Source organism: Labrus mixtus, chromosome 5, assembly GCF_963584025.1.
Source record: "Labrus mixtus chromosome 5, fLabMix1.1, whole genome shotgun sequence".
In the NCBI taxonomy this organism is placed as follows: Eukaryota; Metazoa; Chordata; class Actinopteri; order Labriformes; family Labridae; genus Labrus; species Labrus mixtus.
The window spans coordinates 6,370,273-6,394,382 of NC_083616.1; the positions used below are offsets into that span (position 1 = coordinate 6,370,273).

Below are 24,110 nucleotides of genomic sequence, written 5' to 3' on the forward strand. Positions count from 1 at the left end.
TACCTGAATGATTGACAGGTGGGCACGATGTAACAGTTCGTCAGGAGGCTTTAAACCCGCCTCAGCTTCGGCTCTCAGCCTGTTGTTAGGTTGACTGAAAGTCAAGCTGAGACAGAATTTCCAGCATGGTGGCTGCTTCCGATGAGCCTCCGGAGCCCCCTGCAGGAACAGATGGCTGACGTCACTCAGGCTTCGTCCATTCATATTTACAGTCTATGGTTTTAAAACAACATGATCCTACCTATGTAAAAAGATTTAATATTTGCTGTAATTATTGATATTGATTTAGGCATATATAGTCTATCATCTTGTGGCGATATATGCCGATGGGAACAGATGCAAATTTCATCGCAATTCCAGTGAAGCTAGCAGTTAGAGGAACGACTCTCATGTTTGATAGAGAACAGACTGTAAACTGCACTTGAACACAGATACAGTATCAGTTTATAGAGAGAAATGAATCATCAGAATACTGCTGATAGGAGCTCCTATGTTGGATAACGTTCTGTCAGTTTTGTTGCTGTCCATAATGTTTCTCCCGCATACATCAAAGCCTACTACGTAAGTGGTCACTATGCTCGTAATACAACGTAAACCAGAACACTTCCCATGCTGATAATCCAGACCCCTGTGCACAGAGTTGACATTTTTATGTATAATCTGGAAATAATATGGGCGAATACAAACTTTTAATGCCTGATAATCAAGTTTGTGAAAATCGAATTATTTGTTTTTCAACAAGAAATTGTTCAAATGTTCCTTACAAAACTAGTCTCAAAAACGAAATACCCCCAAACTCTTAAGAAACATGAACAAATAACAACACTGAGTTCATGGTCGGTGTCTTTGTCACCGCACACCGCCATTTTGGATTTATTTATACAAATGATTTGTATGAATTTGAATGTCGGCACAAAGTCACATGACCTAAACCTCCCTTCAGTGTTCCTCGTAAAATTAAGTGCACCCAGATTTGCCCCTTCAGCCCACAGCCTCTCAAATGCTTGTATCCCCCGGGATACAGTACAGACATGAACACTTGATGATGATGAATTCGGACAGCACATAATATGACGTGGAAGAACTTCTCTCAACTGATCACTCAGAGAGAGGGAGAAGGAGAGAGATGCACACGAGTGATTATTGTGAATGCTCAGGTGTGCTTTTAAGGTTTCCCTGAATTTTTTGTCTCCTCCTGCCCGACCGAAACAACACTCTCTGTCTGCTCCCTGACCTCAGGATTTACAAATGAACCACTGATTTAACACACTGTGTAACCCTAAAAGAGGACGCTTCTAATAGAGACCAGACTTAGACTAATCTAACAGGTAAAAAAGGATCACAGTACATTCACTACACATGTGGTTAAGACTTTTGTTTTATTTGGTGTTTTAAGGTGAAAACATGGAAAAACTCAGCAGAAACAGTCATTCCTCTCGTCGTCATTGTAACACAACCCTCTGCCATGACACAGTACAAGAATTCAACAACAGCAGTCAGCACTTTGTAACTCGTGAGTGGAGGTAAAGAGTGAACTGAGAAATACAATCAAGAATATCTGAAACATCTGAGACACCGTTCATTCACACTGACGGAGAAAGAGAGCCGAGGCCCTTCAACCACAGTCACCAAGACCCAGACAGAGCGCACAGTCCCTCTCACAGCTGGGACAAGTTCTCTGTGGGTTATACAGCATGTGGCCTCCGATCAACACTCCTCCGTCACAGGTTCTTATGGGAGTATAAATAAGATGTAACCCCCTCTGTGGATGACTTAATACAAAAATGACTTAGCCAGCTCATTTAAGATTTTACTCTTGCTGTTCTCCATTTCTGGTAGCTTTGTGGAAGGAAATGTCTGCGAGCGTAAACAACACCATATGTCTCCCTCTGTGGTTTGATTGGTACTGAGCCCCTAAAAGGATATGGATTGAAAATAAATGAATATGTTTCTCGTGCACACACAAAACTAACCCCGGCTCACGAGAGAATATCTTGTGCTCATGAGCAAGTTATGTGTGCTCTTAAGGAAGTTTTCCTGCACACAAAAATCTTTCATGTGAGCTCACAAGATATTTACGAGATCATGAGAAAGTTTTATGTGCTCGTAAGAATTATTTTGGTTCATTCGAGTTTTACAAGCTCTTAATGAAGTTTTTCAATTGTTAAAGACATTGTACATTTTCACTAATCAGAGTTAAGTTATTCAGGCTCACTAGAGAGTTTTAGGAGCTCATGAGAAAGACTTAAGTGCTCACAAGGACGTTTTTTGTGCACATGAGAAAGTATTGCGTGCACACATGAAACTCTTTAACATATCTCTGGTTGTCAGAGTTGGCAAAAGACAAGTAAGTCAATCCTATGAGGCAAACTGAAACTCACTGGTGCACACACAATACTTGTTAGTGATCACGAGGAACTTTCTTGTGCTCATGGGAAAGTTTCTGGTGCTTACAACATAGTTTTTCCTGTGCACCTGAAACGTCATTTATTTTTTCTGCCCATGGGCGGAGCCTCTTAGTGGCTCCGTATATTGGATCAGAAGCTGTTTCTACTTTCAGAGCCATCATGAAAAGGCCCACAATCATCCATGTCACTAAAGGGCCTCTGACAGTGATATTTGTTTTTGAATAGAAAATATACATCACATAATCAAATGACATGATGAAGGCCTTCAGGTGGATCCTGCATTTGAGATTTTTACATCTTGACAAGTTTCTCTGTGAAAACTTAGGCACGACATCCAACGGCTCCAAATCAAGATATTCCTCTTGTCTTATTCTGTCGCTTCTTACACACGCTCCATTCAAAGTCTGCTGTTACTCTGTCTTATTCTTATTGTCATAAAAATCCACATAAAGACCAAAACCAACAATGTGTGTTTCTTCATACGGTAAGGTGTTTACATAGGACTTAAAAAAGCATATAAATATATATTTTAATTATTTAAAAAGGCTCAATAGTTGTTTACAACAGCTGGACGCTTGAACAGCAGCGAATAGTCCAATGTTTGGGACTACTTTGAGCAGTGGCATAATACACATTTGGTGTTCTTTTAAGTTGTTGTGTTTTATTTTGAAAAACAGAGGAGCTCTATGGCACAGAGGAAGAATAGATAAGGCTTTGGATTACGAGAAGCGGGCTTGACGAACCCAATAATTATCTGTACAACACAACACTACATAGTGCTGGTTTCATCACAATTAAAATAAATATTTTGTTTTATTCTGTGCTTACATACAGAGTTATATCCTACTAATTATTACCTGACGCCAAATAAAACCATATTATGCATTGCGGGTCTGAATTCAATTCAGATTTGTCTGATTATGTGTAAGTCTATCCACTTGTCGTTATCTAGCTAGCCCTTGAGTCAAGTGTCACAGGCTGTGTCTGAAATCACACTATTTATAAAGTACACTTTATAGGGAATACACTATTTTGAAGTCCAAATTCTGAGTAAGCATTGTGATAACTTATATAGTGCACTTATTGTATCCCATAATGCATCATAAAATGTAGTGAACAACCGATGGTCACTAACTATCCAATCATTATTCACTATCATGCATTTTATTTATTTTGCATATTAGTGTACTATATAGTCCACTACAAAGAGCTCCCTATGTAGGGAGTAGGGAATGAGTGGTTGATTTCAGACACAACCACAGGCTACGGTGAGTTTTTCAGTATGCAACTGGTTAGCTGTAAGTATGCTAATGGTTAGCTCTTATGCCAAAGAGGAAGTCAGTTTAATCTAATGACTAACGAGACTTAGAAAATGTCTAAGTGCATAAACATGGAAGAGCACCAGCAAGATCTTAAGGTACACTTGAGGGTCCTGGTTTGAGGGGTTGATTATACAGTACAGTATACCACTTGGCTTTCTCCTTCCTTTGTACAGACCCAAGCAGCAAAAATGATGGTTAAAGGTATAAAATGCAACATTTTAAAGAATAAAGCAGATATCAATTATATCGTTAAGTAATGACTTCCTTAAAACAGAGTGAAGTCAAACTCCCTTATATGTTGGGGGGGGGGGGGGGGGGGGGGGGGGGGGGGAGAACCGGTCCTGCCCACTAAGGGACGCTGTTGTTAGAGGCATAATGGCGTCACTGGAGAACAATTTAAGATCCGAAGAAAAGATTTAGTTTGGTCTCAAATACTTCAGTCCTACAAAAGGCTGCACTCGGTCAGAACACAGAGAGCGGGTGGGGGAGGAGGGGAAGTGGTGTGGTTAGTTTTGGTTTGCGAGATTGGTGGTAAAGTGGAACCACTCGAACATGCAGCACTCTGAAAGTCTCTTATTATACCTTTAAAGTTGCACTTGGTAGGTTTGCTATCTGCTCAAATAATAAATTGCTGCAGTGCTTGCATGAGTGAATGGCTGTGTGTACAGTGTGTGTGGTACCATTAAGGTTCCTGATTTGAGGGAATCAAACAATGGCCGCCCTGCAGTGGACACACACACACACAACACAAGGTGGATCAACTCATTGTTGGTTTGCATCTTAACATTGGATTTGTTGACAATAAGACAAATAGTAAACAGCTAAACTTGTCATTTCATAAGAGTTATTAGCTTAGGCAGTGATAGCCATCATAGCTAAACAAACAGAAGATGGCGCCACCTGCAGGAACATAATAAGCAGAACATCCGAAGACAAAGAAATCATTGTATGAGCATTTTCTTCTGTGAGGTTAAAAAGCCCAGCGATGAAAGCTGAGCATTAAAGTCGACAAAAAGAAAAAGACTAAGTCGCAGCAGAAAGTGGGACAATTCAATAAGTGTCATTCATATATAAATGAAGGTTGTCAATATTTTTGAGACCTTGATGCTTTTAGATACCACATGTTTGAACGGATACAATCTCTTTTATTTGTAATGACCGGTAGTATCATAAACAGTTTGAGAGGAATTATTCCATCTGAAATTGCAGATAAACTCCTGCACATCATCTCAGAACACAAAACACATCAGTACCCAGAACTTTCACATGATTTGTGCAATTTCCAACAATGTGAAGAAGTTTACTTGCACATTTTTGATGGACTCGTTCCTCTCCTTTACAACTTACTTAAGAAATAGATATGTAAAGTATTTTTCTACTTCTTTTATTAATTAGCGACCTCTACACAGGGCTGGAAGAGACGTAGACATAACTATTGCATCTTCTTGAGACTCTCAAAGGTCTTGAGAAAGGTCGGTATTTGTTGATCTGTGATTTTGAGTGAATCGCTGCTCTACACTTCTCTCGCAGCAGCTTTTAGGTAAAATGTCTAAGTGAAGATCTGAAGTTGTTTTTTTAAAGCTTTGGTACTTTTTGACACTATCGATCATTAAAACAGCATCAACTGTATCATTATAAAACACGTTATAATGCAGAGTATCAACATGTTAAAAATTTTGACAACCTTGATTACAACCTTAGAACATTGATGCACCTCTGAAATGTAACTATCTATTCTTCTGTCAGTTCATTAATTGAGAACTGATAATTGTATAACGAATTGCATGATTTGCAAATCAATTTGATGTTGTGCAAATATGAAACAAATTCACTGTTTTTGCCAATTCCATTATTTCTGTTTGATTATTGCTCCAAATTCTTGGTTTTCTTAAGTGAGCGGGCTGTTTTAACTTCTACAGTCTGAAGTTGTTTTGGATTGGTGTGGCTCTAGAGATCAGACATGACGTTCCTACACTTGGCAGACTGTCTGGCTGCAGGGTGTGAACTGTATCTTTGTTGGTGTGTTTTCTGCAAACAGTACAGTGTGAGGGGACAGCATTAAGGTTTCGGTGTCACTGGTTCCCTGGTTTCCCTTTAAGCTTGACAGCAGCAGAGGTTTAAGTATGGCTGGGTGGCTGAGGGGCGGAGGAAAGACAACCCAAACCTCATGGGAATAACAAAAGGAAAAGGCACTTCAAAAAATTGTAACAAATTCCAGAGTTACAAGATAGAATATATATATATGTATATATAGATATATACTGCATTGTCATATATACGTAGGAATGCAAAGACAGAGTATAAACACTTGACTTTAGATATATAATATATATATGCTGTATAATAGAATATATACGTAACCTTTGTCGATCATGGCTGGCAATATTAGGAGCTTAAAAAGAAGGGGGTGATGTGATAAAGCGCTTTGTGGGTTTTGGGGTTTGTTGAGGTTTTTGTGAGGACAGAACTCGTGGCAATAGGTTTCAGTTGCTGTGCACAAACTGAAAAAGTTGCATAGGCAAGAAAACAAGTGGTTCCAAAGTCACTCAGTTTGGACCATTTAAAGTTGTACATAAGAAAGAATCACTCAAAACGAACATAAAAGCGTAGACAGTGTGTTCCTATCCAAACGGATAGCACAGATTGCTTTGACTTCCTTGAAGCAAAAAAAAGAAAAAAAAAAGAAAGAAAGATTATTTTCAGGTCGATACTAAAGAAGCAAGAGTCAGTTCAAAGTCAGCAGCGTTTTGTGCAGACGTGATGGAATGGTTAGTGTGTGAACTTCATGTGCAGCAGTGCATGGTACATGTTGGTCCAGGGGGCTGAGGGTGTGCAGACCCTACAGCTCAGTGTCCTGGTACTGGTAGGAGTTGGCGTTGAAGTATCCTGTGTCCTCCACTCTCTCCTGTTCGCCATGGTAGAAGGGACTTCGCTCTTTGGGAGGAAGATGAGGAGGAGGAGTCTGGGGGTCCGAATGAGAGCTGGAGCTGCAGGGAGACAGAAAATACAGTATAAGCTACACGCAGGGTGGAGAAATACGAGCTGTTAACTACGTGTATGCGTACGCACGATGGCTGCCCTGTCCACCTTTTGGCACGTCGGCGTGAGCATCCTCGAGATATAAGGGCGACGCAGAAGCGATAAGCAGTATGCTCATGGACGGGAGGGGGCAGTGTGGAGGCAGAGGGGATGTGACAGAGTCAACACGGCAGCAGGAACTTATACACTAAGTCAACAATCATCCACATCTGTACGATGCGTGTGATTGTCACTGCCTGTCAAACTAGCTGACAACAGATCTGTTCTGTTTTAAGGTCGACATGGAAACCTGTAAAACTAGTGGAAACAATATTGGTGTTTTGGTTCAAGTGCCTCCGTGGTTGTTTTTGTATTTTAGTTTTTCATTAATTGATATATGATGAGTATATTGTGACATTATAATGAAAACTAAACAAAGATGCATCCGAGAGGACACTTTCTGTTTTCTTCAGCTGCTGTAAATACTTCTTATTTATGGAAGCATTTGGCTGAGGTCACTGGTTAACACGGTCACTCTTTAAACTGATACACCGGGACGTTTACGTCCTTGTAGGAAAATGTTAATGAGACGGGATGCTGACTGTACAGACAAGTTCACCTGTCATCTCCAGAGCTGATATAATGTTACTATTGATTATTGATGTTTAAGTTAAGATCTGAGAATGAACATAACAGTAACCTCCTCAAGTGTAGCATGTCTGTTGTTAACATCCCACCCATCAGGTAGTTGTATACAGCCTCAGTGGCCTACTATGCTCTCTAGAGATGTCTAGGGAGCGCTGGTAGCCTATTGGTCAATGTGCGTACCCCAAGTACGGAGGATAAAGTACCCCCAAGCGGCAGCCTTGTCTGACCTGTGGATCCTTTCCCACGTGTCATACCCCACTCTCTCTCTCTCCCAATTTCTGACTATTTCCAGTGTCCTGTCTCTAAAATAAAGGCATGAAAAGCCCAAAAATAAACCTATGGAAAAAAGAAGAAGATATAAATCAGATGGATTTCCATAAACAGGTGTACAGATGTTTAACTACTAATGGGTTGGTGTGGAGTTTGCCTCAGATATCCATCTTTAAAATCTCATCAAAAACACAAGAAATGGTAATAGCCAGCCATTAAGTTATGAACTCCTGTTTTTAAACCGGTGTTAAGCATTTTTGCTGTTGCCATCTTGGTTTTTGTTTTTGATCTAGAAGTGGCATTTGGACAACAGGGTGAAACCTGTCAATCCCTGCTAGCCCCTCCCACAACTCCTCCCCTGCTTTCTGGTCTGTTTGACTTTAAATGGGACAATAATTGACTAAATGAACATCATGCTGTGTTGGGGAAGACTTGAAACCAGAGATTCCCCTGCAGGATTCAGCAACATTTATTAACCGCAGTGGGTTTTGATTAACATGGACTGAAATCTGAAGAGTATTCTGCTGGCTGTTAACTCTGAAATGTGTCTTCATCCTGCACTTGCTGATCTCTCTCTCTCTCTCTCTCTCTCTCTGTCAGTGATGTGTTTGAAACACTGCAAACAGACACACAAACACTTGGACAAAAACTCACAGCGGAGCTCGGAAACAGTCGTATGGCAGTAGTGAGCCTACCCGATAGGCTGAGGGCGACTGTGATCCAGCTTGGCCGTCTTCACAGGAACGGCGTAGATGTCCGGATGCTTCTGAGCGATTTCCACCTGCAAACAAAGATGGGATGTAACCAACTGTGCATGCTGCAAGAATTACCTTATCACTACAGATACTAAAATGGGATTCACACTTAGTAATCTCAGGACTGGATTTAGAAAGTACCAGTAACACTTTCTTTACACAACTAGAAAACATCTTTAAAGCTACTGAGGGGAGTTTTTAGCTGGTTATGAAACAGACTGAAGTTTATACTGATGTCCCTCTATGAGCTACAACAGCCAAATAGACCGTCAGAAACTACATGTATTATTTCTATATAGTACATTTGAATGCCTGAAACTGTTGGGGGGGAGGTGTCAGATGTAGTGTTGCACTGCACGCTGCCAAAACAGACTTTTTTTTACATTTTCAAAGACTCTTGATGAATGATATTTTTGACTGTTATAAGAAAGCAAGATGAGATGTTTGTTTGATATAGATATGGATTACCATTTAAGTCCAGTTTTCCCAAATCTAACCAAACTGTGACTAATTTGTCTCATTTAGTGAAACGGTCACAGTTTGGTTAGATTTAGGAAGAGTTATGATTGGCTTCCAGGGAACACAGGTGTCTCCTGGGTAAACAGAAAGCGGCTACTGCAACATGTAGTCCTCACCCTGGCATTGTGTGCCTCCTGGACCTCCAGAATCCTCTGTGCTCGGGCGAAGTGATCCAGCTTCTCAAAGGCTTTAATCTTTCCCAGGAAGGTCCTCATGGACGGATCGTCCACCGGGCTGTCCTCTGCCTGCTGCCTGCAGGCGGCTACGTTCACACTGGGCAGAGCTGCAGGGGAGTGATGCGCCATCTCCGCCATACTCCTACTGCTGCTGGGAAGTTGGGGGGCCCCTAGGGACCGCGGACTGCTGCAGGAGTTGAAGTGATGGAGTGGAGGTGGGGGTGGTGGGCCGGAGAAGCCGGCTGAACGTGAAATTGGGGGCGGGGGGTCGTTGTTGCTGCTGGCCGGGCTGCTGCTGGACGGAGAGTCATAACTTCTGCTGCAGCTGGGCGGTGACGGGTGGTGTTGGCGGTGGTGAAGGTGTGGGTTGGTGGAGCTGGATACGAGGACAGGAGTGTCTCTGAGAGAAAGTTTTACCTGAACGTTGGGGTTAGAAGCAGAACATTCAGTGAGTGAAAGTAACAGTTCTCAGGTGACACACAGCTTCCACTGCGAGCAAACACTCATGATGTCCACATGAGCTGCACTGAGCTTAACGTCTTTCATTTGGTCTTTAAGCAAAAATGATTTTACAGTAAACACTGACAGGATTGTTTATCCCTTTAACACCGCAGTGATTGCACCTCAATATTTAGAATGATTCTGCTTTGAGACACGTCTGAGTGATGCAATGACACAGGTACCCCCTTCTTTATCAGGGTCTGTAATACTGCAGGTTTCCTCTAGATCTCTGGCATCCTTTAAGATGCATCAATAACAAAACAAAGGTTTTTGCATGTTACATTACACATCTTGTGAGCAGGAGTTATACTGTATGCTGGGGTTGAGTAACTGTCAATCAGTTTAAGAAGAGATCTCTATATCTCATGTTTAAAAGGGTTTGAAAGAGTATTTGGAATAATAATAGTTGGACAAAGTTTGCTGTCCTGAACTCCAGCTAAGTTCAATTCTTAAGCACAGATACTTTCTTGTGTTGCCGCTGTATTGTACCAAAACATGTGCTACATATATGTCCAAAAGAGAAAGACTGATCTCATCATCTGGGTTTTGTATTGCAGGATAAACGCAAAAGGAAGGTTTGTGTTTATTATTACATTTTCTTTTATATTTATTTGAACATGAGATTCAGAGGTCAGTGTGTTAACCTCTAAAGTTTGAAAGCTCTCTTAAATATTTCTCCCAGTCTTTGGAGCATCTTCAGCTTCATGAAGCTCAGTGCATAAATCTTGGCAAAAAGACAAAAAAAACCACAACCAGTGAGTTCATTATGAGTAAATATCAAGTTCATGGAAATCCTCCCCCCACAGACAGAGGACAGAGGAAACTAAAGCAGTGCCTTTGATCATGGGCATATATTTATGTTGAAGTGGAAAAAAAGGTTGTTTCTAATGGTTTTGCAGAAGGAACCATTTAGAAAAAATCTACATTTTCTATAATATTCAGGATCAATCTTTAACGGCTAAGGGGTCTAGATTTTGTGTATTCTGGGTGTAGAACTGATTGGTTTTTGGTATACAGGGTCGTGTTTTACACAATAGCAGGAATTTAGACTTTGATATGATTCTAGTAAAACATTAAAAAATATAAATACCAGTTCCAACAAAACAAAAAGTCATAGGCAGCCAATATTGGGCAATGCATTGTTGTTAATTAACAAAAATGTCAGACAAACTCCTGCACACACTGACAAATACCTTTGAAACGTTTGGGTGCTGAAATGTTGCCAACATACTGTATATGTATGCAATTTAGACAGTGCTCTCTCTCTCTCTTTCTCTCACAGCACATTTTGGTAAAGAATGAGGGGTGTCAACATTATGAACAGATCATTAATCTTGAGACCTTAACAAGTTAATTGTTTTCCACGTGCTCATGTTGGGGTCTTTCTATCTTTACAAAAAAGAAAAGTGCAAACATAGTTGTCTTAGTGTAACAATCATGTAATATATCCTTTTAAAAACACATGGTATCAAAAAGTAAAGACAATTCTGAAACATCACACAAAAACATCAAAACATCTATTTCTAAACTAACAAATGTGGATCAGTGGGTGAGACTATAAAATGACTTTCTATGAGAGAACACATCAGTAGAAGAGTTTGATAAAGAAGTGGAGTTTTTATTCCAACTGAGCAGCAGCTGCTCAACAACTTTCACAGTTTGCTTTAAACAGTAATGGAGCAAAGGTCATGAAAATCAGCTGCTGTGATTTGTTGTTGGAATAAAAACCCCAACAGAGCTTTAAGTAGAACACCACTGACACACGCCCACCACCCTACACCAGCTACAGAGGGGGATTGTGGGTACCCTTGTGGTCCAATGAGCTGCTGTTGGAGGAATCTGAACTGCAGTGAGACGTGTTTCTCCGAGTCAGGCCGTTCCTCAGAGGGAAGGACAGTTTGTTCCTCTGGATGGAGGAAAATAACTGCCAGGGAGGATGTGATGGTTAGAGGCAGAGTTACTGAAGCTACTCACTGCTTTTAATGAGAAACAAGTCATCCCAAGTAGAAATCTGATGAAGGATATTAGACTCTTGCAGTGTGATAAAGCAGGTTCAGACAGACTGTGGTTCAGAGCTGAAAATTGTCCCCTAGTAAAGACGAGCATGAGATAAAACCGTGTGAGGAGGGTATTAGTGTCTCGTCCCCCCTCATGTCTCACCTTGTCCGTTAAGAAGACATGTGGAGGGCTCGACCTGCTGAGGAATTCTTGACTGCTGATCTTCCTCATTCGACTCCTGATGTCTGGACTGTACCTGCGCAAGATCTACACACACACACACACACACACACACACACACACACACACACACACACACACACACACACACACACACACACACACACACACACACACACACACACACACACACACACACACACACACACACACACACACACACACACACACACACACACACACACACAAAGAAAAAATGAAATGGTCAGTGGACACTATTTGACACTATTTCTGACTGCGTTGTCACGACTTCAAACTTCCATACGATTCTAGTAAAAACCAAGCGATAAATGTACTGTACCTATCACAGGCTCGCCACGTTGTGACTCAAGTGTCGTTTAGACACATATTGGGGGATAATAATCTCTCTAATTAGAAAATAATTGCTTTTTTAAATTTCTATAATTTCTATAATAATCCTTGTTCCTCCTGTTGGATTCTTTGCTGGACTTTTTGGACTTTGTATGCATTAGAACAAAGTAAGTTTTTGTTTGCCCTTTTTACCTTTTATTAGAATAAATATTATATGTTCTGTTAATTTGGGTCCCACTCTTTGTTTTCTCGTAATGTAACACTTTGAAGATTACTAGTATGTAAAAAGCAATTGATAGTAGTATTTTACTGTTTTCCCTGCAGAGGGCAGCACCTCCTGAGAGTGTGAGTGTCTTTACTTCTACTTTATGTTGATTTTCTAAACAAACCTGGAAGAAAATATAGAAGCTTTTCTTCCTAACAACAGGAGCACTTCAGCCTCTTGTGGCCAAAATGAGTAGTACAACAACAAACAGTTCACTTGCCAAAAACATCCTGGCAAACGATTTTTGCTAATTTTAACTATTAAAGACAGGAGTGAAAACAGGTCGGCCATTTTTGCTCTACTTTTGTGTGAGTGTGTGTATGTGTCTGTATGTGTGTGTGTGTCTGCGTATTTGTGTGTATGTGACCCTGACCTCCTCGGCTGAGACAGGTTCAGACGAGCGGCTGATGGCAGAGATGTGCATCAACTCGGCGTCATGCTCGTTGTCGGTGTAGGCCCCGCCCTCGTCAGCGGTGTCGTCCAGGTCGGATGCCAGCCGGCTGTCCATGCTGAGGTAGTCGGCCGACATGGCGGACAGGAAGGACAGGCGCTCGACGTCCTGGCAGTCCAGATCAGTCTCTACTCCCTCCAGCTAGAAGAGACACATGGTGGATCTTGGGTGTACAGGCAGGAAGGATGGACAGACGGATAGCACAAGAACAAGAGAGAAGAAAGAAAGACAAACAGAGCCGAGCTGTAGAGCACTACTGGCAGGAGGTAAAGAGACACACAGTCAGCATGCTCAGAGCGCACACACAGGTGGCTGCTAGGGGGACAGGTAGATTCAGGGGCGCTCAGTCCCCTATAAACTGAAATATGAAAAACTATGATACACTCTCAAGTTATCAGAAACACTTCAAACTAACAGACGTCATAACCTCAGTCCTGCTTTACATCCTCCCTTCGTTTTCTTAATGGTTTCTTACAGGGTTGTCACAGTAGCAGAGTTATAAGCTTTGATACGATTCTAGTAAAAAAAACAACATTGATACCATGTGATAACATGGCAACAAAAATAGCAACATCTCTCTCTCTCTTTTATATTATATTCACAGTGGAGGAACTTTTCCCACAATTAAGTCGACAAACATTGAAAGAGTCTATTTCTGGAGCAGTGCACTGTAAAATCTCAAACCTAACCAAGTATATTTGTCTTACTTCTAGTCAAAAATATCCCATTACACTTAATATAAGCCACAGTCACCTGACAAGTCCTTATAAACTTCTTATTTCAAGATATAAAAGACAGAAAATAAGGCCTTAATTGGTTATAATTTTATATTAATTTAATATTTTAAAAATCTGCCAATGGTGCAAGAACATTTTACTTAAATGAGATCTACTATCTTAGATAGATGGCAGACCCACTTGGATAGAAATGAGTCAGTCAAAATATTTGAAAATATCATTATAGGTTAAAAATGCTCCTCACATAGGAGGATTTACTGCCTGGTTATCCCTGACTGAAAGGCAGAAATGTGTGAAATCAACTGTGTGTGTGTGTGTGTGTGTGTGTGTGTGTGTGTGTGTGTTTACCTTGCCGTCAGAGACCCACACTGCCTGCATCTGCTGCTCTCTGATGGAGTCTTTGACGCTGCCGTACCAGGCGTCATTGGCCGAGTTCATATCAACTGTGGCTGGACGAGAAAACAAGAAAACCATCCGTCCTTATCATCCACACTTGATATCCGCAAACTCTCTAAACGACTGTCTTTATGTGTGTGCTTGTACCAGTGAAAAGGTGCGGGCAGGTCTTCCTCAGCTTGACGGCCTGCTCGTACAGTTTGCGGGCGCTGCGGTTGGAGTTGGGGGCGATCCTCTGTCTGATGGCCTTGATGCCGTGCTTACTGTCCGGGTTGAAGAAGATGACGATGGGGTACCACTGGGTGTAGTTCAGGGTGTCCACAGCTTTGGGTGTCACATCCAGCAGGGCGTGCTTGTCCTGTATGATGTGAAGAACAGGTTCGTCATATATCTATCTCTTTAGTAGAAACACATTTTTATTGACTGATCATTTTGTTAAGGTGACTTTCAGAGCAGATTTGTCAGACCAAAACACACACTTTCTGTGTCTCTGGACACACCTCCTTCATCCCTCAGCCCCCCACTTTTTTATCCATTGCGTATGTTCTGCACTGACGTCAGGGGGTACAGTAATTCCTAAATTACCAGAGGTCCCCAGGTAATACTATTCCAGTGGGAATAGTGGTATATATTGACATTTCATGTGAGTGTACCTGCTCGATGATTTGTCTGATGGTGTTCAGGCGAACCACTCCTGAGGATTTCTCAGAGCCGGCGTCTTTTGGCTCCGTTTCTGACGAAAAGGCACAAAAAAAACAGGAAATAGATGCAATACTCAGACTTATGTTCACTTTGACACAGAAGAACGTGGAGAAAAAAGATGCAGAGACTCACTGGCAATAACAAACAGGTCAGGCATCTCAGAGGCCAGTTTCTCATTCGCAGCATCAGCGATGGGACCGAAAAGAACGACGGGACGTCTGAAACCAGCTGAAACAACACGATGTGGGTTATAATGCTGCAGAACACAACTCACACAAAGACACAAAACACTATCAATCAAACAGATTTATCTACATAGATATGTGTAAAACTGATTGTTCAGCTGTTTATTGCTGCCAGACTGTGCCAAGTACACTACAACATCTTGTAACAGTAAAAAACATAAATGTCATCAATTCTATAAAAAATTATGTTTCAGTGACAAATCCTTTAACCTTTGAAACTATTTTATGGACACAAAGAGGATCAGATCAAAGCAGGAGCGTCACCCACCTTCTCTAAGCACGACTCGTTCGTAGGCGGGGAAGCGTGTGGCGAGCGTCTGAGCGCTCAGGTTCTCTCTGCTCTTCTTCAGGTCCTTCCTCTTCAAAGAGCGCTGACCTCGTAACCTCCAGAAGTCTGCTCGATCGGCGGCTACAGCTTTATGAGAGCTCTGCACGCTGGCCATCTGCTCCGCCCTGACGGGACAAACACACCTGTTCAGCTCCATTCATTATTTGCCTGTTGGTGCATCATGATGTAAGTCTTTGTCTCAGGTCTGGACTAAATGAGCCACTTTTGATTTGGCAGGTTTCTCTTTCGTCTATAGACAAACAAACCTCACAAAGGATCTTTAAATAGATCTACTCCTCTTCTTTTAAATCTACCCTCCAAACCTCTTTCCTCAGCATAAAGTTTTTGATTATCATGTTGAGAATAACTCGTGAACTCTGAGCGGTGAAAATGAACATTTTGGAGCCAGAAGGAGTGGTGGTGAATCAGTACCAGATTGTAAAAGATGTCCCTCACACATTTAGCATTTTTTCGCACCTGGATCTTTTGGAGAAATTCCAAAACAGGGGGTTGGACTCGAACCCAGGCCACCCAGTTGAGAGAACTATAGCCTTTGTACATGGGGCGCGACCTACTGTAACTGTTAGGCCAACTGCAGATAGAAAGATATATACACATAGATGCAGCTTCCAGGCTTCTGAGATGCGTCTACGTGGCCGCCATCTTGGAAAGCTGTAGCTGTGTCTCATAATGAATGTAAGTCTATGAAGGCGGGAGGTATATCCACGGTTAAAAGATTCAGAACTCTCTGAAATGTGAATCAATTTTCAAGCCATTTTGTGTGTCTAGAGGCGCAGGTAGCCTAGGGATTAGGTCGCGCCCCACGTACAGGGCTAGACTCCTCCAAGTGGAAAGGCTTCCTTCCCGCATGTCATTCCCTCAGTCTCTCTCCCTGGTTCACTACTCTATCAACTATCCTATCAAATAAAGGCAATAGCCACACAAAAAAGAAAAGAAAAAAACCAGTGTGTCTATCAAACACACTCACACGCAGCTTCTTAAACAAAGCTGCAGGCCCCTACCTGCTCTTGTTTGGGATGATTCCCTTCTCCAGCAGCTGCTTCTCCTTCCCGACACGGATGGCGAGCCAGTTCCCAAGTTTTCCGTCGTACAGGGTGTCCACCACTTTGAAGATGTCTCCTCTGCTGAAGGCCAGGCACTGAGGAGTCTCCTTCTCGTACTCAAAGTGTGTCCGGACGAAGAAAGAGTCCCCGCGCCCAGACACCAAGATATCACTGTAGACTAAGGAGACACAAACATAATAAAGACGCTGTTAAAATTAAAATAAAGGGAGAGGTGAAGCAATGTTTTTGAAATATTTCCGGAGGAGAGGAGCTGTATGTGTGAACACACACGGTGAGATCTTTCCCCCCTTCTGTCAGACAGGGATAGTCTCCTGCTGTGAGAAGCACATGTGATCAGCCAGGTCAGGAGAATATCTGGAGCAGTCCCCCTGAAATTATCTAGATATTCAGGAGTTTATACAGTATGTGAGAACAGCTTAAAATGGATTATTACGCTGCTGGAAATAGTCCCAAATGGATTCATTATTTCCTTAAACTACAGATGAACATGTCCTACTTTAGTGTCTCATTCACTGTTTCAACTCTCTCCGTTGACGCTGTGACTGGTTTTTGATTTGTTAACTTAAACTCACACATTTGTTACTACGCCCCCCCCCCCCCCCCCCCCCCCCCATGCATGTTATCTGTCCTCATGAGTAACCCTCGGACAGCTCAGTCTTTTCATTCTCTAAATAAAGAAGATCATGAAGAGCAAGCGAAAGATCACAAGAGCTGTGTTTGTTGATTAGTTTCTAACATGCCAAGTTCTTAAAGGTCAAAAATGAACTCCTGTGCTAAAAATACATTTTATTTTCATTCTTATTTGCACAATCACACCAACATGCACATATCTAAGTGACTGTTGCATAGTAATACAGTTTACAGTCCGCTCCGGGCTCCTGTGAGGAGTCACGATTTGATATGTGAGGTCGGACAGAGCGCTGACCCAAAAGGACCAACCGAGGCAACAGTCACACTGACTAAAATCTGCTGCTGCACACACACACACACACACACACACACTCTCGCTCTCGCACACACACACACACACACACACACACACACACACACACACACACACACACACACACACACACACACACACACACACACACACACACACACACACACACACACACACACACACACACACACATGTTTAAGCTTCATCAAAAGGTTAAAGTTCACGTCTTTCATGTTTTATCACAGACCTGAACTGTGCTACACACAAACATTACTTAGTGATTTTCAGATTAGTAAGTGTATTGTCGTTCTTCCTTCATGTCAGCTGAGCCTGATTCTCAGTCGACCTTCCCCGCAGACCGCCAGCCTCCGGTCTCCCGCTCTGCACTCCTTTAGCTTTAGGATCCAGGGGTCAGAGCATCCTACATGACCCGTGTTCGGATGATCAGATCCTGGGTTGAACTTTGAAATGGTCCCCTCTACGTCACTGACCTCCAGCCCACCCCCCCACCCCCCCCCCCCCAGATGTCCTGCTGTCCCGCTGACCTTTCTAATCTCACATACACCACCATCTTAGTTTTGAGACCTGCCAGCACACTCTGATGACCCTTAAACGACCTCTGATCAGCACCAGGCGATGACGAGTCACTGAGTTCTCGTGCCAGGTCTCTGCTCTGCTTCATGTTTTATGTGTTTTTTTTATTATTATTCATTAATAGATTTTTAAAATAAAGATCACAGGCTCAAGGGGCCGACGTGCTCGTTACGTAACACAGTTTGTGTCACTGTGTGGCTGCATGTGTGTGACGGATGGCTGAACCGGAACTAGCCTGATCTGGTCTAAAGGCCTTTGGGGGACCAAGCTGGTACCTCGCTCATTAAATCTAAACATCAGAGAGAGAGAGAGAGAGAGAGAGCTGAGGGAGGGGGGGTGAGGGGGAGGAGGAGGGAGAGGTGGACGGTGGTCCGGAGTGTGACAGCTGCAGAAACTTTGCAGAAAAGTACAAATGAACATTTCAATCTTGCTCTGATGAACACTTTCCGTCTGACCTGACTGTCACAGCAGATGTCATCAGGACAGAAACATAAAGTACCAGCTCAGACTGCCACATGATAATTCATCCCACGTGTTAAAAAGGTCTACAAGAAACAAAGAGTCAGCTCGGAGCCCGTTGGTTCCCAGTGAAGAGGAGGAATAAGAATCTGATGTTTGGATTGAGGTATAAACTCACAAACAAAACCTTATTCTAATGACTCTCACTATAAAATGTTTGAGTCTTTAACTCATGCTTCTCTTTCATTCATTTGTGTCTGCAGAATGTCTCATTTTGCTGACTCATTCAGTGGTGAGTGTTTTTTTTTTGAGTGATAGATGTTGCGATATTTTGTACAGACAAAGGGCAAACAGTGTTGTTATTGCTCCAAGTGAAATCATGTTCCTAGTTTCATTTATTACATGCAATAAATTAAATTGTGTTTCTGTGTCTTTGATGAGTTCTTTACCGTCAGGTTTGCTCTGAGCCAGGATGGTGATCACGTCTCCTTTAGGAATCTCCAACAGGAAGAGCACCGCCTCCTCTCTCACTACACCTTGAAAGTCAACGTTGTTCACCTGCACGACACAAACGGCATAATAAAGAGGATTCATATACAACCTTAATGTTTTCCTGGGAATGTGAAATGTAATGAAGTTGTGTCTGGACGTGGTAGCCTACCTTTAGGATCTGGTCTCCGACGTGCAGCCCCTCCTCCTCAGCAGGACTGCCCTCCTGAACACTGGCGATGAAGATGCCGACATCATTTCCTCCGGCCAGCCTCAGACCCACACTGTCTCCTTTCTGGAAGTTCACCATTATCGTGTTTGGCCTGTGGGAGGGAAAAAAACATGCTGTCATTAATGATGCGGACTAGATTGACCAACAAGAGAGCGCACTCTTTCATGTAACTCCTCTGCAGACAGCACCCATGCTTTGAAAATGCTTTTATCTTAATGAAGTTCTGTTGAGGAAATGTAATTAGTGTGATTTAAATATATGATGCAAATATCATCTATTTGCATTGCTTAGTTGAATTTGTATGTAATCAGGCTGCTTTAGAACAAATCTTCAAAATGCCATTTATTCTCACTTAGAACCAGGAAGTATCTGCATAATGTGTTTTCAGATCTGTTGTTAGCAGCTCACACACAATTTAAACACAAAACACATCATGAAACTCATAACATCATATCTTCTCCCTTTAAGAGGGACTCTCTTTGTTGGCTTGGTTTAGATTATTTGTCTTGTTATTTTTTTCACCACACATCCTCCTATTCACCAGTGTTTGTTACAATGTAATCCACATTTTGTTTGTTTGTTGTAACGAGTAACATAATTATGCAATTCAGGTAATCTGTTATTTAATCACTTTTTAATAAGAGTAATCGGTTATTGGAAAAAAATGCTGTAAATCCCTTTCCCCCAGATGCCACAATAAAAGCTCTACCCTGAAGTATCTGCACTATTTCTGTGTCTCTCCTGTGTCGTGGTCAGGTAGCTGCACACCTGCAGAAGGTAAACCTACAGGTGTGTCAGTGTTGTAGCTAGGAGGAAGGACATGACAGTAAAAATGGATTCCCCAAGATGATGGATGAAGCAGTTCGCCTTTAAATCAATGCTACTTTTAAATATTCACAGAAGAAATGAGTGTAAAGGACAAACTGGAGTGTCGAAAAAGATCACAAAGATCACATCAGTCACACAGTCTCAGGATTTAAACATCATCACACCGTCACACTCCCTCTTGGTGGAGTTTCCTGAATATTTCCTGCTACGCTCACACATCAGATCACCAAGAATTTAAATGGAAATTTCACTTAAGAGGGCTGGCAGGAAAGGTTGAGTGAAAAAATTCAGGCGATTCGGAAAATTGTCTGGGGTTTTATGTATGTGTGAAAGAAATAACCCTAAGATAGAGATACAATTGAGTCTGAAAAAATATCAAGATAGAAGAAACATCATTCTCTGCATCATTAAGCGCAGAAAAGAGAAGAGAAGTGTGAAGAGAAAAGACATAAACTTGCCCGTAAAGTTTTTCATCTTCTGGACTCGGCCGGAGGAGAATCTTTGGTGTGGTTGTCACAGCAGCTGTTGACAATAAAATACCGGTAAGTGAGAATTATAAATACAACTTCAATGTTTAACACAGGTAAAATATTATTAAAAAACAATGTATAACAAAGGTTTAAAAATAATCAAAGGGTTCAGAGCAGAAAACCACAGCTGAAAGATGTGTCAAATATCAGAAACAAGCAGCTTTTTAATAAGTAAAATAAAGAACCTGCTGTAGTACATCCAGAGCTGTTTAACTTTTCACACAAAAAAATGACTTCCACACTTGTCTGCCAGTAATTTTAGAAGGATTATTCATCTCCTTAAAATCACAATCAGAAATACTTCATTAATTGTTTGTTAAAGTTGCTCTTAAACACAATATAGCAGTAGGAAATATATAAAGAAATTGAAGAATATACAATTAAAATAGAATAGAGATAATAAAAAAGGAAAAAAATAAGCAATAAGTACCAGGTGGGACTTAACACCTGTCATATGAAATAGATGCATTTTTCCAAAAACCTTTTGATAATGATACAGATCATCAAGATAACAGAGAGTGTATCTTTTTAAAAGTACGTGTTATTAAAAAATAGAAAAGTATAGAGCATACTAGCCTTACTTGCACTAATTGTATTTATTTTTCACACCAGAAAATAATAAAAGCAAACCGTGTGTTTTATAGTAGAGGCTAAGTTTGATGTAATAGACTTTCAGATAAATGTATTTAATCTGTAGTCCGGCTGAGCCCTGCTGAGGTTTTTAGTCTGTTTTGACTTTTCTCTTTGTTTGTTTTTACTTAAAAACCTGACATTTTCTGGGGAAATATTTTTCACAGCAGTCAAAAGAATAAGGTGATCATTTTGACCTACATACAGTATATCAGTTAAACATAAAAATGTCATCATTCTCAATGTGTGACCCAACAGGGTTTTGATTTACATTAAATGAGGCATATAATGTCCACGATGTTATTTATTGATGTGATCTATTATTATTCAGTTATTTTAATTGTTTTTTTTTCAAACAAACATGAAACACACATATCATCATCTCACAATATCCAAAACATTTCAATCCCCCTTCCCATCCCCCCCCCAAAAAATCCCATAACATTACAGTAGAAGGCACATATAGGAATAAATTGCATTTATTAAAGAAAAGACATTATTATAATTGTCTAAGAATGGGTCCCACACTTTATAGTATTTATTGATTGACTCTTGAGTAGTATATCTGAGCTTTTCCGTCTTCAAATGAGCCAAGACATCACTTGCCCCCATACAAAGGAGGCAAGTTGGACTTCCAATTTAACAAGATTAGACGCCTTGCTAGTAATGATGAAAAGGCCAAAGTGCGGGTTTTGGCTCGGGGGAAACGCAGGTCTCTCCAAACCACCCCGCATATTGCCAACTGTGGTTCTGTGTCGATGTCCTTATAACACGTGTAAGAGATCATGGTTTTACATTTACAAACATTACATCTGACTATGTCTTATTATTGAGAGTTTCCAAACATGGAGCTGTCTAATATTCAGCTCATTCAGTTATACATGATTACTATTTCAGTGTATGGTATGTTATTGTGAGGATAGTGTGTGGTCACCTGGAGGCTCCTCGATTTGCGGTATGTCTTTTTCCAGCTCTGCTGACGCTTTGGGGTCTTCAGGTATTCTGAACGGGGAGGCCATGGCGGACATCTTGGCTGTTTTCATGGGTTCTTCCCTGTTGAAACACACCAAATGACTTCATAAGCTATATTACTGTAGCGGACAAATTCTGTGTCACAAGTGTCACAATAATGATTAGAGTTTGGTGATTAAGTGATCCAGGTTACATTAAACATTAGAACAAAGGCCATTTGTTACCAATGAAAGTGGGATTTCCCAGAGGCGCAGAGAGCTGCGTGCAGTGGGAAACTTGAAACAAGCCATTAAGAGCGAAGCCTCAGGTCACCTGACTGGCAAAAGTTAGGCAATCTCTTCTTTTTTTCTGGTGCACCATGACCATGAAGTATAATGTATTCACAGTCAATATAATGACTGCTGACTCATCGTCTAATTAATTTATGTTTAACATGTTTAATAAACTTTCTTTTCTCCACGTTGGATGGAACAAGGACCATTGTGCCTATTATGACAAACCACTACTGATATTAGCACAGTAGTTGTTACCTCCAGTGTAAGTTTGAGATAATGAAGAGAAGATTGTAATACTCCCTTGCAGCCTGCTAGCTTGAAATGCTAACCCAGCTATACAGCCTCAAACAAATCATTGCACACAGAAGGCCAGCTGTTTCATTGTTTGTTTTTTACCTTTCCACGAGTAGCTTTATGGGAGTTAATCCTAGCATGAATTTGATTGCAGTCTTGTAAATAGAGAGCCTGTAAGATAAGAGGTCTGTTAAGCTGATCTGTCCTACCTTTGGATGTCTCTTTCATTGGACGAGTGTGAGGACAGGTCAGACTGACGCGATCTCCTCTCCTCTGGGGGAGAATACGAATGGTAAGACTCCATCTCTGAGATGTCTGACAGACAGACAGACAGACAGACGGACAAACAGAAGGATATCTCAGTTAGACACACAAACATCTTTCAAATGAAACCCCAAACCAGACAGCGTGCCACCAAAACCACCAAAAACCACCACCATCAGGAAGCCCCGACACCAGCTCATTACAGCCTGGGAAAGTTTGAGGGTGTTATCTGAGATATTCTCTCTGGTGCAACAGCTCAGGACTCAAGATAAAAGCAGCCTTTAATCCAACACACTAATTCATAGACAAGAACAAATCAGGGAAATAGACCAATCGCTAAATTTTTGGGTTCAGATTAGTTTTGGTGCACTTTAAAATCAGCTTTCATTTACGCATCCAACCATCCATTTTCTGTCTCTTATCAGGGTCCAGGTTGTGTTTGTAGCCTCATGAGCCAGTCAGCCCACTTAGTCCCTCTTCCTGACAACATTTTGCAGCGCTTCAAGCAGAGTTATTTCTATAGGCCAGATAAAATATGTAATTCTTCCAGCATATTCTGGGTCTACCAAAGGTCTCCATTTGAGCTTCCCACCCTAAGCATGATGTCACAGGAACATGGCCATCATGGGAATATGGTCTATTGTGACCTTAGCTCAGATAAATGGTGACAGAAGGGTGGATGGATGTGGTTACTTTGAATGCTTTAGCTGAAGTATTGTTGCTCATAAGTACTATCTATAATGTATTATGTAACTATACATGGATACAGTCAAGCCCAAAAGAGTGAATCCATTTTTAGAAACTTTTTTTGGAAAGTTCTTTCCAGGGATCCATGAGGACGTCTCAGGGCTCATGAGAGCATCCGTACTGCTTTATAACCCAGAAACAAGCTGGTTAAAAGTGCTTACACACAGCTCTGCTCTCCACAGAGACTGCCCAGCTTTCATTCACTCTCTCTTTTTTTTTATATCATTTGAAAGTGAACACGGGCGGAGGAGTGTTTGATGTAGCTGCTTTTATCTGTCAGAGCATGGCACTCGGCTCAGCGCTCTGCAGAGAGGGAGGAGGTGAAGAAACAGAGAAACAGGAGACAAAAGACACATCTGAGGACTCAGGTGTGGGAGGACAACATGAAAGAGAGCGAATAATAAAAAAAAAGCAGCAATGAAACAGAAAACATAACGCCATGACAGAGCCCTTTAACAGCCAACAACTCGGTCACCA

At 41.4% G+C, this 24,110-nt stretch overlaps 1 protein-coding gene across 1 annotated transcript in view; it reads right to left on the bottom strand.

The window, feature by feature from the left end:
* Nucleotides 1–1,360: 1,360 nt before the first annotated feature.
* The window catches only part of LOC132973855 (tight junction protein ZO-2-like), a 75,853-nt gene continuing 53,103 nt past the window's right edge, over nucleotides 1,361–24,110 (bottom strand). Inside the window, exons 8-23 of the mRNA XM_061037486.1 lie at nucleotides 22,832–22,937; nucleotides 22,016–22,134; nucleotides 20,380–20,443; nucleotides 19,034–19,184; nucleotides 18,822–18,930; nucleotides 16,314–16,533; nucleotides 15,232–15,416; nucleotides 14,851–14,946; nucleotides 14,670–14,749; nucleotides 14,164–14,374; nucleotides 13,969–14,069; nucleotides 12,806–13,024; nucleotides 11,778–11,882; nucleotides 9,057–9,533; nucleotides 8,362–8,447; nucleotides 1,361–6,717 (exon numbers count right to left, since the gene is read on the bottom strand). Of these exons, the coding sequence (XP_060893469.1) occupies nucleotides 6,570–6,717; nucleotides 8,362–8,447; nucleotides 9,057–9,533; nucleotides 11,778–11,882; nucleotides 12,806–13,024; nucleotides 13,969–14,069; nucleotides 14,164–14,374; nucleotides 14,670–14,749; nucleotides 14,851–14,946; nucleotides 15,232–15,416; nucleotides 16,314–16,533; nucleotides 18,822–18,930; nucleotides 19,034–19,184; nucleotides 20,380–20,443; nucleotides 22,016–22,134; nucleotides 22,832–22,937 (2,477 nt within the window). The 3' untranslated portion in view covers nucleotides 1,361–6,569. The remainder of the gene's footprint in view (nucleotides 6,718–8,361; nucleotides 8,448–9,056; nucleotides 9,534–11,777; nucleotides 11,883–12,805; nucleotides 13,025–13,968; nucleotides 14,070–14,163; nucleotides 14,375–14,669; nucleotides 14,750–14,850; nucleotides 14,947–15,231; nucleotides 15,417–16,313; nucleotides 16,534–18,821; nucleotides 18,931–19,033; nucleotides 19,185–20,379; nucleotides 20,444–22,015; nucleotides 22,135–22,831; nucleotides 22,938–24,110) is intronic.